General features: G+C 37.7%; 1 protein-coding gene across 6 annotated transcripts in view; it reads left to right on the top strand.

The window, feature by feature from the left end:
• The window catches only part of PMS1 (PMS1 homolog 1, mismatch repair system component), a 107,989-nt gene extending 91,162 nt beyond the window's left edge, over nucleotides 1–16,827 (top strand). For 2 of the 6 annotated variants that reach the window (XM_003940823.4, XM_074399358.1), the window contains exons 10-13: nucleotides 1,450–1,932; nucleotides 5,111–5,241; nucleotides 10,646–10,806; nucleotides 13,174–16,632. In XM_003940823.4, coding sequence (XP_003940872.1) covers nucleotides 1,450–1,932; nucleotides 5,111–5,241; nucleotides 10,646–10,806; nucleotides 13,174–13,338 — 940 coding nt within the window. In that variant the 3' untranslated portion in view covers nucleotides 13,339–16,632. Of the gene's footprint in view, nucleotides 1–1,449; nucleotides 1,933–5,110; nucleotides 8,225–10,645; nucleotides 10,807–13,173 lie in introns of those variants that run through there. The other 4 variants (XM_074399361.1, XM_074399360.1, XM_074399359.1 and 1 more) reach the window with 4 other exon arrangements.
• The last annotated feature ends 782 nt before the right edge of the window (nucleotides 16,828–17,609 follow it).

The raw sequence follows: 17,609 nt of genomic DNA, 5'->3' as shown, positions 1-17,609 counted from the left end.
GGCAATTCTGCCTCAGCCTCCTGAGTAGCTGGGATTACAGGCACATGCCACCATGCCTGCTAATTTTTTGTATTTTTAGTAGAGACAGGCTTTCACCATGTTGACCAGGATGGTCTCGATCTCTCGACCTCGTGATCCACCTGCCTCGGCCTCCCAAAGTGCTGGGATTACAAGCTTGAGCCACCGCGCCCGGCCAAAAATTTGTTTTTAAATGGTTTTTTTGATAATCCTAACATCTGGGGCATCTTGAGGTTGGCTTCTACTGACCACTTTTTATTTTACCATGACTCACACTTTCCTGTTTCGTTAGAGTGGTAACTTTCGAATGTACAGTGGGGTATTGCGGATGATATGTTTAAAACTCTGGGTTCTGTTATCTTCTGGAAAGTTCTGATTTTTGTTCTACCAGGTATTTAAATTACTAACAGATCGTCTTGAGCTGTGGAGGTTGTGTTTTTTACTTTGTTAGGGAGAAGCTGTTTCAATTTTGTTCTTGGTCCCAGGGCAACTTCCTTAGTTTAGGACGTAGGTTTTTTATCATAGGATGTGGCCCTCTTCCAGTTTTGATTGAAAGCCCAAAGTGTTTCCCAGGCCATGAAACGAATTCAGCTTCCAAACTTTGTTTCCCCTGCAATGGGCAGAAGCTGAAATCTCTGTTCAGCTCATTTAGCCTTGTAATGGCTGTTTACCATTGGGTTCCCACACATGGGATTTTCTGTCTCAATTTTCAGTTGTTCTGGAAGCAGATAGCTCTGTGTCTTGGTGATTCAGGCTAATAACATTGCAACATTCTGATCGAGTTCTGACCACCCTGCTCCCTCTTAATACCAGGGTTTGCCCCTCTGGGTAAAAGTTGTATAAATGTGGGTCTTTGTCTCTTTTTTTCGTTCCCCCAAGGAGTAAATCCATTGCAAATTTTTCCTACTTTTGGCTGTTCTTCAGTGCTCACCTTAAAAATAATTGAGTTTTGTTTTTGTTTTTTTGAGGCAGAGTCTCGTTCTGTCGCCCAGGCTGGAGTGTAGTGGCACAATCTCGGCTCACTGCAATTTCTGTCTCCTGGATTTAAGCGATTCTCCTATCTCAGCCTCCCAAGTAGCTGGGACCACAGGTGTACACCAACATGCCTGGATAACTTTTGTATTTTTAATAGAGACAAGGTTTCTCCATTTTGGCCAGGCTAGTCTCAAACTCCTGACCAAAGGTGATCTGCCCGCCTCTGCCTCCCAAAGTCCTGGGATTATAGGCATGAGCCACCATGCCCTGCCAATAATTGATTTTTGTATTTTGTTAAGTGTTTATTATAGTTGTATGCAGGAGAGTTAATCTAATACATGTTCCTTTGTCATTACTATACCTGGAATGCCAGTTCTTTACTTTTATGAAATTTACCTCAGATGGTTAATGTTTCTGATTATGATCTCATTAGTTCTATTTTATTTCTGTTCTTAGATATGAAGAGAAGGCTACTAAAGACTTGGAACGATACAATAGTCAAATGAAGAGAGCCGTTGAACAGGAGTCACAAATATCATTAAAAGACGGCAGAAGAAAGGTAAAACCCACCAGCACATGGAATTTGGCCCAGAAGCACAAGTTGAAAAGCTCACTATCTAATCAACCAAAACTTGATGAACTCTTTCAGTCCCAAATTGAAAAAAGAAGTCAAAATATTAAAATGGTACAGATCCCTTTTTCTATGAAAAACTTAAAAATAAATTTTGAGAAACAAAACCAAGTTGACTTAGAAGAGAAGGATGAACCTTGCTTGATCCACAATCTCAGGTTTCCTGATGCATGGCTAATGACATCCAAAACAGAGGTAATGTTATTAAATCCATATAGAGTAGAAGAAGCCCTGCTATTTAAAAGACTTCTTGAGAATCATAAACTTCCTGCGGAGCCACTGGAAAAGCCAATTACGTTAACAGAGAGGTATGATGATGTAATATTTTTTAAGTGTAAAAATATTTGTTATAATAGTTCATACTAGATTAGAAATTGAAGGTAGAAGGTTGAGAATGTTTCCTAGTAAGGATTATTGTTTTGTTTTGTTTTGTTTTTTTAGTCTTTAAAAAATTTGACTTCTAGGCCAGGCACTGTGGCCCACACCTATAATCCCAGTACCTTGGGAGGCTGGGGCAGGTAGATCATGAGGCCAGGAGTTTGAGACCAGCCTGGCCGATATAGAGAAACCCTGTGTCTACTAAAAATACAAAAATTAGCTGGGTGTGGTGGCACACACCTGTAGTCCCAGCTACTTAGGAGGCTGAGGCAGGAGAATCACTTGAACCTGGGAGGCAGAAACTGCAGTGAGCCAAGACGGCACATTGCTCTCCAGCCTGGGTGAAAGAGCGAGACTGTCTCAAAGAAAAAAATTTGATTTCCAATCCTTAATGGAATTGTTTATAAGTAATATCAGAATGCGTAATTCACTTCTACATTTAATAAATATGAAGTTGATTTCTCCTGTACATTAGTAATTTCTCTGGGGCAATTTTGAAGTTAGATTGTCATGACTTTATTCCATTGTGTACTTATTGTTTTAACAATTTCAAACACATAATGAAATAGAAGTATATAATGAATATCTTTATCAGTAACTATCAAGACTTTGCCACATTTTCTTTGCCTTTCTGGATAGTATATACACATAAATTTTCTTTCCTTTGCCAAAGAAGTTTAGAACAATTTCCCTTCCTACATCTTTCATTACTTCTCTCTCAAAATATGGCTGTTTTCTCACCTAACCACAATACCTTTTTCATACCTTACATAATAATAACTCCTTGGAATTGTTCCTCATTATGTCAAAATGCCTTTTTTTACAGTCTTTAAAAAAATTTATATTTAATTTGTATCTAAACAAGATTCATGTATTACATTTGGTTATCTTGTTTACTTCTCTTAAAAATCATTTTATTATTGTACATACTGAGTCATTTGTTCAGTGGAATGTCCTATTGTCTATCTGTTTGCTTTCTTAGGGTGTTCAGCTTCTTTTTCTCTCCCTCATGTTTAATTGGGAGTTAGCTCAGGAGGACTGAATACATTTAGATTCTACTTCCTGGTGCATCTACTTAATAGATTGGCTGTGTGCTTTATACTTCATCACATCAAAAGGCACTGTCACTAGGTTCAGCTAATGACAGCCTGTCTTTCACATGAAAGTTTCTAATCAACCTTTCCATGTAGTGGTGCCATTCATTGATGATTTTTGCCTGAAATAATTTTATTATTGGTTGTAGTATAGGGTACTTTCTTTTCCTATTCTATATGAGCAAATTGCTTTCTTTAAAAATAAATAACCTTGGATGACAAAGCCTGAGGAAACAAAAATAAATTTAAAGTTTAAAAAATAATGACTAACTTATTAACATTTCTCTTTTTCAACTTAATATTTCTTTTTTAGTCGAACACAGGTAGAAGAGAATCATGACAAAAAAATAAAAACCTGAAATTTAAAAAGATAAGAATTTGTTCACTAGGACACATCATTAGAAAACTATTTCAGAACTTCCAAGAATAAAGCAGAAATCATTTATAAAATGTGTTAAAAGTCTTGTTAAAGATACTGCAGTCTTGGAGGAGAAAAAAATAAGGACAGAACACAGAAAAACATCTGTTAAGTCTGTCTTTTTAAATAAGGCAGCAGCAACCATATTAACCAAAATCCAGTATCTTTCATTGTGTTCTCTTGAGATTGGCTTAGGAAACTGTCGGAGGAAGAATTAGAAAATAGTTCCTTAGGCTACATTCAAACAGTTTAAACACCTGGTGGTGCTTTTTGCTTTCTTCTCTAAAAAAGAGCTAGGGTACATCTGAATTTTTAGACTTGACTGCTTTTCTGAATGGCATTTGTAAACTTCACTTACACGTCAGAAATCTTTCTGTGCTTTTTAAATTAGAGGTTTTTAAAAATATTTTTATATGTGATATTCTGTTATTCAAAAAACAAATGCATTAAAAACTATTATTTTGGGACCATATTGGCCTGAAAATAAATCTTTCTTAATTGAGCCTAAATAAGAATAAAGATGAATTCAAAATAGTTTTTTTTCTTCTTCTTTTGGAGTGTGGCATCCCCATTACAGTTAATGATGTAAGTTTTTCAGAACGGAGTCATGGACTAATTTATTCCCACAATATGACAATATGGACAGGGTAATTATAGGTTGGGCTCAGTTTTCTTGCCAGAGTCCTAATGCTGTTTGTGTAACTCACTTCTGAATGGAATAATTTTGGTATCTATAAAACATAAAGCAAGTATTCAATAATTACAATGATGGCTAATATTTATTGAACATTTACTATATAATAGAAACTTGGCAAAGTTTAATTGTGGAGCCTGCACCATTAATTGCTATACAGTATCATAATCATTACCACAACCACCATCCCTACTGTCTCTCAGATAGATTTTTAGGATATTAGTTAGATGAAACAGAGTACATGTAAAATATAGCCAAAGCTCTCTTCTCTGTGGTATCAGCTCTCACAGCCAATGACGGTAACACATCCTGACCAAGCCTAAAACCAATATGCAAGATTGATTTGTACCCTAGATAATCTTTGGCTTCCTCGGAATTCTTCACCACTCAGAATCATTTCATATGCTACCTTTGGCAAATATGCCATACCTGCAGGAGACTGAAAGAAGCTCTCCCAGCCTCTAAATTGATTAATACATAAGTTCCTAGAAGAAAGAGATACATGTTTATCTTTTTGTTACAGAAGAAACTTGGCATAGCAATTGAAAATTTGGCAGGATGAACCACCTAACTTGACTATTATTGTGTCTGTTTTGAAGGGATAAAATGGAATTATTTTTAAAGTTTTCATTTGTATTATATTTAGAGCCATTTTTAAAATTTCACATTGATTTGTGACATTCTAGAAGACAGACTGTCTTCTTTCTCTTCCTCCCTTCTGTATACTGTGTGCGGTAGATATCAACAGAAATGTAAAAAAGTGGTTTCTCATAGGGCTACTCATATACCTTTGTATTTTCGTTAATGATAACACTTGTCAAAAGGCCCTTGGGTTAACTTTTTCCCATAAACCCTCTATTTTGTGTATTTAATAAGTTAAAGAGCTGTAATTTCTTTTGCAGTCTTTTTAATGGATCTCATTATTTAGACGTTTTACATAAAATGACAGCAGATGACCAGAGATTCAGTGGATCAACTTACCTGTCCGATCCTCGTCTTACAGCAAATGGTTTCAAGATAAAATTGATACCAGGTATGATAGTATAGTTTAGTATTTTCTGATATGGAAAAAATAGCCTTGTTCCAAGAATTACATTTGGGTTTCATGATCTACAGATATGATGGTATATTTTTTTCTCACTGTAAGTACAGTGTTGGCTATGTTAAAACATTTATTTCAAAAACGTCACCTCTGCCTGAAACAAGCGAGTCTGGCATCTCTTTCAGTCCAGTGCTTTGCATTTGCATTTTCATAATGAATGAAGTAGTTTTATTGTAATTTTTGTCGTTCTTTGATACAATATTCAAACTGCCTGCTTTGTTTAAATTATTAAAATACTGTTTTAGATGATGACACAGAATTATGTAGGGTACTGGAATGGCCTCACAGAAATGGACATCTCTTCTTTTTAAAAAGCATTTGCTTGTTTTGCTAGAGACTTCGGTTTTCCTGGCTGGCCCCTTCTCAGCTCTTTCGTAGTTTTCATACTCAACTGTCTTCTGCCCCACCTTCTGTTACTGTCTCTTCATCTGGTATCAAAGGGTTACATTGGAACCATGAGGAAGGACTCCACTGTCTTCCTTCTGCCTCTAAACTTGTCATGCCCAAAGTGTAGAAAAACAGAGTTCAACCAAAACAATATTTGAAGATTTTTAAAGGAATGTTTTACTGAGATATGAAAATAAGTTAAAAGAATATACAAAAGCTATGGAGCTGGGTATATAAAGAAAATACTTTGGTGTCCCAAACAGAAACTAATTTTACTTGATTTTTGTGGTTTTTAAGGATACCTAATCTAAACTTCTTACCTGTCACCTCAATTCTATTAGTCCAAATCCCAGCACTACCATTTAAAAACAATGTGTTTTGGGGCAGGTCAGCTGGCCACACTGTGTTTTTATTGATAACAACTAATAATTACTGAATTATTATGTACAGGGCTCTATTCTAAGTATTAAATACATTAATTTACTCCCTAATATCCCTGTAAAGTAGATTCTATTACTATTCTCATTTTACAGATGGAAAAATTGAGGCACAAGAAGTTTGCTCAAAGGGACACAGTTATTGGTAGAACCAGGATTTGAACCTAGGCAATCTGCCTTTAGAGCCTAGCTGTTAAGTCATTTATTATATTGCCTTCCTGTCAAAATTTAGATATTGACTCCATGAAGTATTTGTGAGCATTAACCAAGGTAATAGTTAAATCAGTGAGCATGGTACTTGGCAATGGGAGATGCCCACATAGTCTCTTTTCTTACCGTCCTTCAGCCCCCTTTATCAGGCTTGCAGTCATTTCTTTTAGTCTTCCTAGAAATATTTCTTCCTCAGGGTCCCTGGCATCTTAAAATTTATTTGAAGTGAATTTACTTGAAGCAAGGGATAGGTGGGTGTGTTTGTTTTATTGACTTAATCTGTTTTTCCAATTAACTATATGGCCTTGTTGGCAAGTACCAGTTTTTTCATGAAAGATATTAAACAAGCTGGGCATGGTGGCTCACGCCTGTAATCCTAGCACTTGGGAGTCTGAGGTGAGTGGATCACCTGAGGTCAGAGGTTCAAGACTAGCCTGGCCAATTTGGCGAAACCCTGTCTCTACTAAAAAATACAAAAATCAGCCAGGTGTGATGGCGAGCACCTATGATCCTAGCTACTCAGGAGGCTGAGGCAGGAGAATTGCTTGAACCCAAGAGGCAGAGGTCACAGTGAGCCAAGATAATGCCACTGCATGCCAGCCTGGGCAACAGAGTGAGACTCTGTCAAAAAAAAAAAAAAAAAAAAAAGATGTGAAACAGCAGGTGGTTGTTGTTGTTTTAAAGATAATTGTTCTTTCTTACCTCCCACTCAATTCCAAAAGCATATTTATTTTTGAGCTACCCGATAAGTTTATATCTGACAGATGCTTTCAGCTCTTAGCTTTTAGATAGTATTTTTAAAATCTTATTGAATGCCTGATACTTTCAATAGTATCAAAGATGCAAAAATGATTAAGTCACCTGCAAACTGACTTTATTTGATTGGAATTAACTTTACTTAGGTTATCATCAGCATTATTTCTCTTGTCAATAACAGAGCAAGTTAAAGACACTTACGTTTTCTTTCTTCATTTCTTTGTTTTTTCATTTTTAAAACATAAGTTATATTTTCTTAACAATTCTATCTGATAAGAGCATTGTTTTATTACACTAACTTTGAGTCAACAGTTTGCCTGTAGTCACAATACATTTTTGGATAAGGATAAAAACATTTGAAAGAGAAGGAATACATCTGGCCTTGAGAGAGAAGATTCTCAGTGTGACCCTAAGAACTTTACATGCTAATGGGAATAGCTTTCTGTCTTGCATAAATAAGAATTCCATATTTTAGGAAGTGAAAACTTGTCAAACCACTTACTCATTTGATATATTTTCCCTGAAAATTGGTAAGCATTTCACAGTATTTTATGGAAACTTTTCAAAGGTTATTGTTACATAGTTCCAAATGTCTCTAACTTTTCCATATCTGAATTTTGCAAACACAGAAGTAAAAATATTGCTCAATTTCCTTGTTTGTTGTCAGATATTTCTTACCCATTTCCACTTGTAATTCTGTGAAACATGTATAATTTTCCAGAGCAAATGTAGTTAGTATTAGACTTTTCATTGTAATCATACTATAAAAGATTTAGGACTGCCAATAGTGAAAAGTCACTTAGACTGATACTTTTGGAAATTTTCGTATCTATAGGTAAAAGAGATGTGAACTAGAATATTCTACTACTACTTCTTTGCCTATCCACACACAGTTTTGAGTTCCATTTACGTTCTTCCTGTTGCTCAAACTCACTTTGTCTCCACTGTTAGTCTGTTTGTGTTGCTATAAAGGAATACCTTAGACTGTGTAAGACTCAGGTAGACCTGAGATTAAAAGAAATGACCGCAAGCAGCCTGCTTTATAAAGAAAAGAAGTTTATTTGGCTCATGGTTCTGCAAGCTGTACATGAAGCATAATGCCAGCATCTGCTTTCCTTTTACATGTAAGTTCCAAGTTTAAGTCATTTCTTTGCTCCCATATCTGATGGTAGCCATGCCACTTCTTGAACAATTTGCTGCTTAGAAATTTCTTTCACTAGATAGTGAAATGAAATAGTGATGGCCTAGGTCATCACTCTTAAGTTCAAACTTCCACAGATTCTAAGGGCAGAGGTATCCAATCTTTTGGCTTCCCTGGGCCACACTGGAAGAATTGTCTTGGGCCACATATAAAATACATTGACACTAACAGTAGCTCATGAGCTTTAAAAAAATTACAAAAACCTCTCATAATGTTTTAAGAAAATTTACAAATTTGTATTGGGCCACATTCAAAGCCATTCTGGGCCATATGTGACCCATGGGCCACAGATTGGACAAGCTTGCCCTAGGGCATGGATACAGTGCAGCCAAAAATCCTTTCAGGGACGTAAAAATGGTGACATTTACTCCAGTGCCCAATAAATTCCTAAATATCATCTGAGACTTTATCAGCCTTTTCACTGTCCATAGTCACAACCATTTAACCAGTTTCTAAGAAGTTCCAAACTTTCCCTGTCTTCCTATCATCTTCTGAGCTCTCGAACTCTTCCAGCCTCTGCTCTTACCCAGCCCCAAAACTGCTTCTACATCTTCAGTTATCCTTATAGCAATGCCCTACTCCTCAGTACTAATTTTCTGTGTTAGTTTATGTTGCTATAAAAGAATACCTGAGACCAGGTAATATATAAAGAATTGAGGTTTATTTGGCTCGTGGTTCTGCAAGCTGCACAAGAAGCATAGTGCTAGCATCTGCTTCTGGTAAGGGTCTCAGGAAGCTTACATTCATGGCAGAAGGGGACAAAGAGTCAGCATGTCACATGGTGAAAGAGGGAGCAAGAGAGAGATACCAGGCTCTTTTAAACAACCAGCTCTGTGTGAACTACCACAGAGACCTCACTCATTACCATGGGGATGGCACCAAGCCATTCATGGTGGATCTGCCTCTGTGACCCAAGCACCTCCCACTAGGCACACTTCTAACTGTAGAGGTCACATTTCGACATGAGATTTGGAAAGGACACACATCTAAACCATATCATCTTCCTTCATTGAACTCTGTATCTTATCCTGTAATGCTTGATAATACAGTATTATATATTATTCCCCAGTAGTTCTCTGGGAAAAATGTTAGGATACCGTCTCTGTAGTCTGCCACCATTGCACCTGCCATCCAGGTCAAGGATCTAGTCTGAAATTGGGAACAGGTAAGGGATTGGATTATTGAAGTCTCAGGATTTGTAACTCAAGTTATATCACATGTCTTTTTTAAAATTAATCCATTGATAGCTACTACATATCCAAGATTGGACTGTCCCTTTTTCTTTAATTCCAGGTAGCATTATGTAGACTTCATGAAAGAACATTGTTACACAAATACAGCCAAAGAAGACAAATCTTTGCTATTTTCAAAAAACATGGATTCTAAAGCCAAATCTGATGCTTTGAAATATGTGCTGTTGTGGATATGTACCCAGTTTTACATAAAGTCCTGTAGCTAGTTTTTAGTCTTACTTTATTGTTTGAGACAGAATCTTGCTCTGTTGTCCAGGCTGGAGTGCAGTGGCACAATCTCAGCTCACTGCAACCTCTGCCTTCTGAATTAAGTGATCCTCCCATCTCAGCCTCCCAAGTAGCTGGGACTATAGGAATGTACCACCACACCCAGCTAATTTTTATTTTTATTTATTTTTTTTGTGTGTGTATTTTTGGTAGAGACGGGGTCTCCCCATGTTGGCCAGGCTGATCTCAAACTCCTGATGTGATTCGCCTGCCTTGGCCTCCCAAAGTGCTGGGATTGCAGGTGTGAGCCACTGTGCCCAGTCATTTAGTTTTATTTTAATCACTAAGAGTAATTTAAGTAACAGTTAACATGTCAGTTTTTTACATTGTCTCGGTAAAATATTTTGAACAACATTAGTATTTTCTTCTAATTAGTAATATGTTAATAAGTTACTGTGTGACTTTTTATAATTTGTAAGTTAAAATCACAGAAATAATTCGGGCCTTTAGATATTAAAATGGTAAAATAGAATTTGAAGAGCAGCAGTTGTTAAAACACTTAAACCAGTTTTATTTTAATAAATATCATGGGACTCCATTTTCTCTCCAAACCAAGAAATGATCTAAACAAATCTAAGGAACAGAACAGCAATAACTGAGATTAAATTAAATTATATAAAGCACATGTGGTGTCAGTGAGCACTTATGTCTCAATGTGAAATCCTATGGGACATTACTATTTGTTCTCTAACTAAGGAACAAAACTTTGTCCTGACTATATTAAAATCTAATGAGGTTTCACTAAATTGTTTTAACAGCAATTTTTGTTTTTAATGGACATGTTCTGGAATATAAACTTAACTATGTGGGTTTTTTTCTTTCAGGAGTTTCAATTGCTGAAAATTACATGGAAATAGAAGGAATGGCTAACTGTCTCCCATTCTATGGAGTAGCAGATTTAAAAGAAATTCTTGATGCTATCTTAAACAAAAATGCAAAGGAAGTTTATGAATGTAGACCTCGCAAAGTGCTAAGTTATTTAGAGGTATGCATTATTTTATACATATGTTATCATCTACAGGGATCCCAACTCCTGGCCATGCCTGTTAGGAACCAGGCAACATAGCAGGAGGTGAGCGACCTGCCAGTGGGCATCACTACCTGAGCTCTGCCTCCTGTCAGATCAGTGGCAACACTAGATTCTATAGGAGCACAAACCCAATTGTGAAGTGTGCATGCGAGGGATTTAGGTTGTGCACATCTTGTGAAACAGTTTTCCTGAAACCATCCCCACTTGCCGTCTGTGGAAAAACTGTCTTCCACGAAACTGGCCCTTGGTACCAAAAGCTTGGCGACCACTGCTAATTCTGTATATAGAGGTATTATAGATTGGCCAGACTTCAAGATACTTATTTCTTAAAATAGTAGATTATTCCCAAATAGTAAAATATTTTCTGTAAGTTTTATTACATATTTGCAAGAAGAACTAGTAAAAAAAACCACTTCATTAAAAGTTTTCCGTCGTAGACTGACTGTGGTAAACTCTATCATGAATTCTTACTATAACATTTCTTGGGCACATGAAGAAAAACCTTATGAATGAGATGTTTTGCAGTGAAGTTCTTTTTTAAAAAAAAATTTTATGAATAATCCCCTTAGAAAGGATTCAAAATAATTCTGTCTTTATAGCATATAGTCTAAAAAGTATTGTAATATAATTCTAAGTCCTGATCTCATCAAGAGCAATAGAAGGGAAGGAAAGTGAAAGATCTGAATTGTTGAATAAGTGAAAATTTTCATTTTTGTGACAGTATTCATCATAAATGAGAAATGTAGCAGGGGGTTAAAAAAATAAAAGGATTAAGGAAGGTTATAAACTTTAAAATGTCTAAGATAGTAGCAGGAAGACAATAATGTTTACATCTATATCTAGTTGTAGATATCCCTCAAGATTGACTGGTATTATTTAAAATACAAATCTGAATTCTAATGAAGTTTTTCTCCCTTTTTGAAAATGAGCCATTTTTGTTTACAATTGATAGTGTGCCTGCTGTATTCTGAAGGTCAGACTTCCTTAACAGGAAAGTCTGCTTGTTACCCTTCTTAAGTATGTATTCAGTAATGTTCTGTGAATCCTTTAGGAGCTTTGTCCCGTGGGAATTCCCAGCCCTTTTTGGGATAGCTTAACATTGATAGTTTCCAGAGACTTCAAGGGAATATACTCTTGTGAAACAGTTAGTATGAACTTAAAGGTTGAGGGAGTGTTGGGTAGTGTTTTGTGTACCGAAGAACCCTGTGGGGAGAAGTAAGATTTCAGAAATAACAGAAAAAAGGTGATTGGGACTAGTTTTAAATATTTGTTTGCTAATCCTTTACCTTTCAGTATATTAAGGCAATAGTGGTACGAGTGTTAAGAAAAATGGCCTGGAAAAAAAAGGAGAGAACTTAAACCACAGGGATGCTTCTATTTAAGGTCAATAAGATGAATCAGAGAGAAAGATAGGAAAGTGAAAGGAGAACCAAGAGAGGGGTAGATATAAAAGTCAAGGAAGGAACAAATTTTAAACATAAGCAGTATCATGTTCTGTATAGAAGACCATCAGATACAGCTGCTAGATGGAAGTGATAACATTGAAGAGAACTGTAATGGCAAAGTACAGTTGTCCTGTATACTCGGGATTGGTTCCAGCACCACCTGTGGATATTAAAATCCAAGCATACTCAAGTCTTGCAGTCAGCCCTGCAGAACCCACATAAACGAAAAATTGGTCCTCCGTCTGTATGGATTTTGCATCCCTTGATACTGTATTTTCTATCACAGTTGGGGTTGGAAAAAAAATCCATGTATAAGTGGACCTGCACAATTAAAACCAGTGTAGTTCAAGGTTCTGCTGTAGTAGGAATAGAAAACATTTGCCAGTGGTTAAAGAGTGGAGCAGTAGTGGGAAGGTAGGCAGCAAGTCACATGATAGTGAAAGGAAGGAAAGAGTATGTTTGGCATGTTTGGATTGAATTGGTGTAAGACGATAAAAAATTGCAGAACCCAACCTGGTTCCTTATTTAAATTCAAGCTTAAAGCCATCTCCTCAAGTAATCTTTTTCCAACTCTACAGTCACTCTATCATGTGGCCCAGTTTAATTTTGTGCATTATTTATGGACTTAAAATGTTCTATCTTTGTCTGTTTTCTGTTTCTCTGCACTAGAATGTAAATTTCACAGGAGCAGGGGTCTTGTTTTTCGGTTCACCACTACATCCTCAGAGCTGACAACATAGTTGATGCTTAACAAATATTTATTGTGTGAATTCATAAGATGAAAATAATCAATATTCTGTCTTCCTTCTTGCCAGGATAATATGTTTTCTGCTTCAGGGTATATCATGGTAAAATGTGTGACTTTCCTTTTGGACAGGGAGAAGCAGTGCGTCTATCCAGACAATTACCCATGTACTTATCAAAAGAGGACATCCAAGACATTATCTACAGAATGAAGCACCAGTTTGGAAATGAAATTAAAGGATGTGTTCATGGTCGTCCATTTTTTCATCATTTAACCTATCTTCCAAAAACTACATGATTAAATATGTTTAAGAAGATTAGTTACCATTGAAATTGGTTCTGTCATAAAACAGTATGAGTCCGGTTTTAAATTATCTTTGTATTTTGTGTCATATGGTTATTTTTTAAATGAGAATTCACTGACTTGTTTGTATATTGAAAAATGTTCCAAGTATTGTGGAAAGCATAAATAAACTATTATAAACTATTCATTTTATTCTCAAGAACCAGCCATCATAATAATTATGAGTTATAGTCTCAGAATTGGAAAATAGGTAGTATTCCTGGGTGGTTGATTTACTAGGTCAGCTCTGTGCACAGAGAAATCAGACATCACACATACTAGCGTATCTGATAAACAGTGTCAACATTTCTTAGACTACAATGGAGAGACAGAGTGGGAGAAAATGAAAAAATGAAGTTCAGAGGAAGAAAAAACCATAAATCTTTCCATTAACTTCCATTTAGGGAGTAACAGATTAGATGTTGCTGTCTGTTATTTAGTAATTATTGGATTTTGGAGTCAACATTTGTCAGAGAACGTTGGAAGAATTAGATTTTTAACAGAAAATTTAGGTGACTTTTTGTTTGTTTTTTGAGACAGAGTCTTGCTCCTGTCACCCAGCCTGGAGTGTGGTGGCACGATCTTGGCTCACTGCAACCTCCACCTCCCAGCGATTCTCCTGCCTCACCCTCCCAAGTAACTGGGATTACAGCCACCTACCACCATGCCTGGCTAATTTTTGTATTTTTAGTAGCGATGGGGTTTCACCGTGTTGGCCAGGCTGGTCTCACTCCTGACCTTAGGTGATCCCCCCACCTCGGCCTCCCAAAGTGCTGGGATTACAGGTATGAGCCACCACGCCGGGCCATTAGGTGAAAATTATTTATTGTACATATGCCCCTTCCAAAAACCAGGTCCCACAGCACCAAAATACCTTTACAAAAAGTTGAAACATGATTTTTAATGAGTATATTTGTTGTGCAAAGTAAGATATGTTATACTGGATACGATGCCTCCATACACACACCATCTCCCATAATTCTCAAAGATCATCTTTAAATTCCTAAGATCCTTGTGTTAAGTACAAATTGTGAAACCTGGATTCTGCCTTTTCTTCTGGCAACATCATCCTGTTTTGCATGATCCAAAATCCTGCTTCCCCCAACTCTCCATTATCCCTTTTATAAGTGTGGAGAGCTTACTGGGAGTAATCATTTTAAATTAACTGGGTAAACTGAGGGAAAAGAGGCTATCAAAAGATGAAATTTGCATTATACATTTGTATTGCCCTAAGTAAAACGACTCATTTTTTAGCCATACAGTCTGTATTGGCCCTACAACTATCTTGTAGATGAAGAAACTCATTTTTTCCTACCAGTTTTGAATTGTGCCAAAGCAGATTGGTAGGAATGGCAGGAGGTATTTACCACCTATTTGTTAGGTAGGTTAAGCACTTACCGTGGATAATCTCATTTAATGTTCACAATGAATTTAAAATTGTAGGTACTGTTGAGATTCTAGAGCTCCTGTTCTTAACCACCGCTATACTGCCTGCCATGAGAAATGGGCCCTAAAGAGTTATTTGGGTCAACAAAGCATGGGTGGTTGGGGACTGTTAAACACTTCCTGACACCACTTTAACGAATGCTGGAGTAAATCACCCTTGGCGTGCAAGTTTTTTTTTTTTTTTGTTTGTTTGTTTCTTTGGTGACAGTCTCACTTTGTCACCCACGCTAGAGTGCAGTGGGGCGATCTCGGCTCACTGCAACCTCCGCCTCCCAGCTTCAAGCGATTCTCCTGCATCAGCCTCCCGAAGAACTGGGATTACAGGAGTCCGCCACTACGTTCAGCTAATTTTTGTATTTTTAGTAGAGATGGAGTTTCACCATGTTGGAGAGGCTGGTCTGGAACTCATGACCTCAAGCGATTCGCCCTTCTCAGCCTCCCAAAATGCGGTGATTACAAGCGCCAGTAACCGCGCCTGGCCACGTTTTTCTAACGGTGATGAGTAGCAGCTGGTCGTGAATCAGCTGCTTTTTCCAGAACAGGAATGAGCTTCAGGTGAGGGACTAGCGTCGCCCCACGGACCAATCTTGGTTCACGAGGCCGAGGGGAGCCCAGCAACCACGCGGAAGCCCGGCAATCACCCGCAGCGCTCCTATCTTCCACAGGTCTTTGCAACAGCCACAGCACCACCCGCGGGACGAAATGGCTGGAGCTGGGGGCGGCCACGGGGAATCGCTGGTTCCCAGGATGGAGGTAAGGGCCGCTGCGGGCTGGGAGGCTTACCCGGAATTAAGGGCAAGGCGAGGAGATCCGAAGGAAAAGGAAAGCCTCACTCCAAGTTACCCATTTGCCTGTTTAGTCTGGGTTGCTAGAGCCCTTGGGCTGGGAGAAGGACTGTTAAGATGTGAGTTCCAAAGTGCTCTTTAAACCCAATTGTGTTGCTTAGGATCCCAGCCTTGGCTATAGCCACAGGGCTGACCCAAAGCCATATGGAAGTGAGGCTTTCAGGACCCTCTTGGATGGACTTTTTTTTTTTTTTTTTTTTTCCTGCAGAACTGATTTTGAGTGTTCTCTTTTTCCTTTTTAAAATTTTATTGTTATTATTATACTTTAAGTTCTGGGGTACACATGCAGAAGGTGCAGGTTTGTTACGTAGGTATACACGTGTCATGGTGGTTTGCTGCATCCATTACCCCGTCATCTACATTAGGTATTTCTCCTAATGCTATCCCTCTCCTGGCACCCCACCCCCTGCTATCCCTCCCCTAGCCACCATCCAGAAGTCCGGTGTCTGATGTTCACCTCCCTGTGTCCATGTGTTCTCATTGTTCAACACCCACTTATGAGTGAGAACATGTGGTATTCGGTTTTCTGCTCTTGGGTCAGTTTGTTGAAAATGATGGTTTCCAGCTTCATCCATGTTGCTGCAAGGGACATGAACTCATTTTTTATGGCTGCATAGTATTCCACATTTTCTTTATCCAGTCTGTCATTGATGGGCATTTGGGTTGGTTCCAAGTCTTTGCTATTGTGAACAGTGCCGCTATGAACATATGTGTGCATGTGTCTTTATAAGAGAATGATTTATAATCCTCTGGGTATATACCCAGTAATGGGATTGCTGGGTCAAATAATATTTCTATTTCTGGATCGTTGAGGAATCACCACACTGTCTTCCACAATGGTTGAACTAATATACACTCCCACCAAGAGTGTAAAAGCATTCCTATTTCTCCACATTGGATGGACATTTTGCTGGGAAGGTAGCTGGCTATGGTCCAGCCAGGCCTAGGAGGTTTTAGATATTTAACATACCGAAAAATATTAGGCCTGTATTCAGATGAATGGATTTTTGTTACTTTCATTGGCTACGGGATTCTCTGTGATTTTATCCAGATTTTGTGGCTCAAGTTGGAGGAATTGCAACCCAACCCAGCACAGCCTGTATCGCTCAACGAAAAATGTAAATAGGAGCTATTTTTCCCTCTCCAAATTATTACTTGTTTTATTTTCATCTTATGTTTGTTCTACAGCCTTTTTTGGGGGGCGGGTGGCAGGAGGGAGCAGGAGTCACTAAATGAACTCGGGCTTGGGTCTACACTGAAAAGAAAAAAAATAGATTTAATTTTTGTAAACCAAAAAGCATCTGAGGTAGGTCTCATAAATTTAGAAGTTTGTTTTGTCAAAATTAAGGACATACCCAGGAGACAGGTCTGTGTGCTTTTCTCCAAAGACAGTTTTGAGGGCTTCAATATTTAATGGGGAAAGAGAGGAGGTTATGGTCACATTACTAAATCCACATGTTGCAGGAGAAAAGGAGCAGGTAAAGGAATGGTCAGTGTATTGTATGATGCTCAGTAAATTCACAGTTTACATAAGATAAGGTGAACATAGAGTAGCTACCTGTGGAAATGTTTAATCTTTTATCTGTTGCTAAGCTATCTGCTTAGGAACAAAGGAAGGGCAGTTTCTTGGATGACTCAGCTTTCAGCTTAACTTTTTCCTTTTGGTATCGTGAATTGGGTCCCAAGTTTTTATTTTTGTTTACACTCTTTACAGTACCTAATTAACACAAAGGAAATAATACATTTGGAGATCCCAAATGTTGACCACTAACTTAACCGAAGTTACCAGGCAAATTAAGATACCAATAATGAACTAAAGTATTTAAATGACTAGACTTGTGAGTGGAGCATTTTGGGCAAGCCAACGTTCATGGATTTATAGTGGCTAAAAATAACCTTGATGTGCGCCAACTCATTTTACAGATGAGAAAATCG

The sequence above is a fragment of the Saimiri boliviensis genome, chromosome 5 (genome assembly GCF_048565385.1).
Source record: "Saimiri boliviensis isolate mSaiBol1 chromosome 5, mSaiBol1.pri, whole genome shotgun sequence".
In the NCBI taxonomy this organism is placed as follows: domain Eukaryota; kingdom Metazoa; phylum Chordata; class Mammalia; order Primates; family Cebidae; genus Saimiri; species Saimiri boliviensis.
The sequence above is the reverse complement of the archived record's forward strand: the minus strand, read 5'-3'. Positions and strand labels throughout refer to the sequence as shown.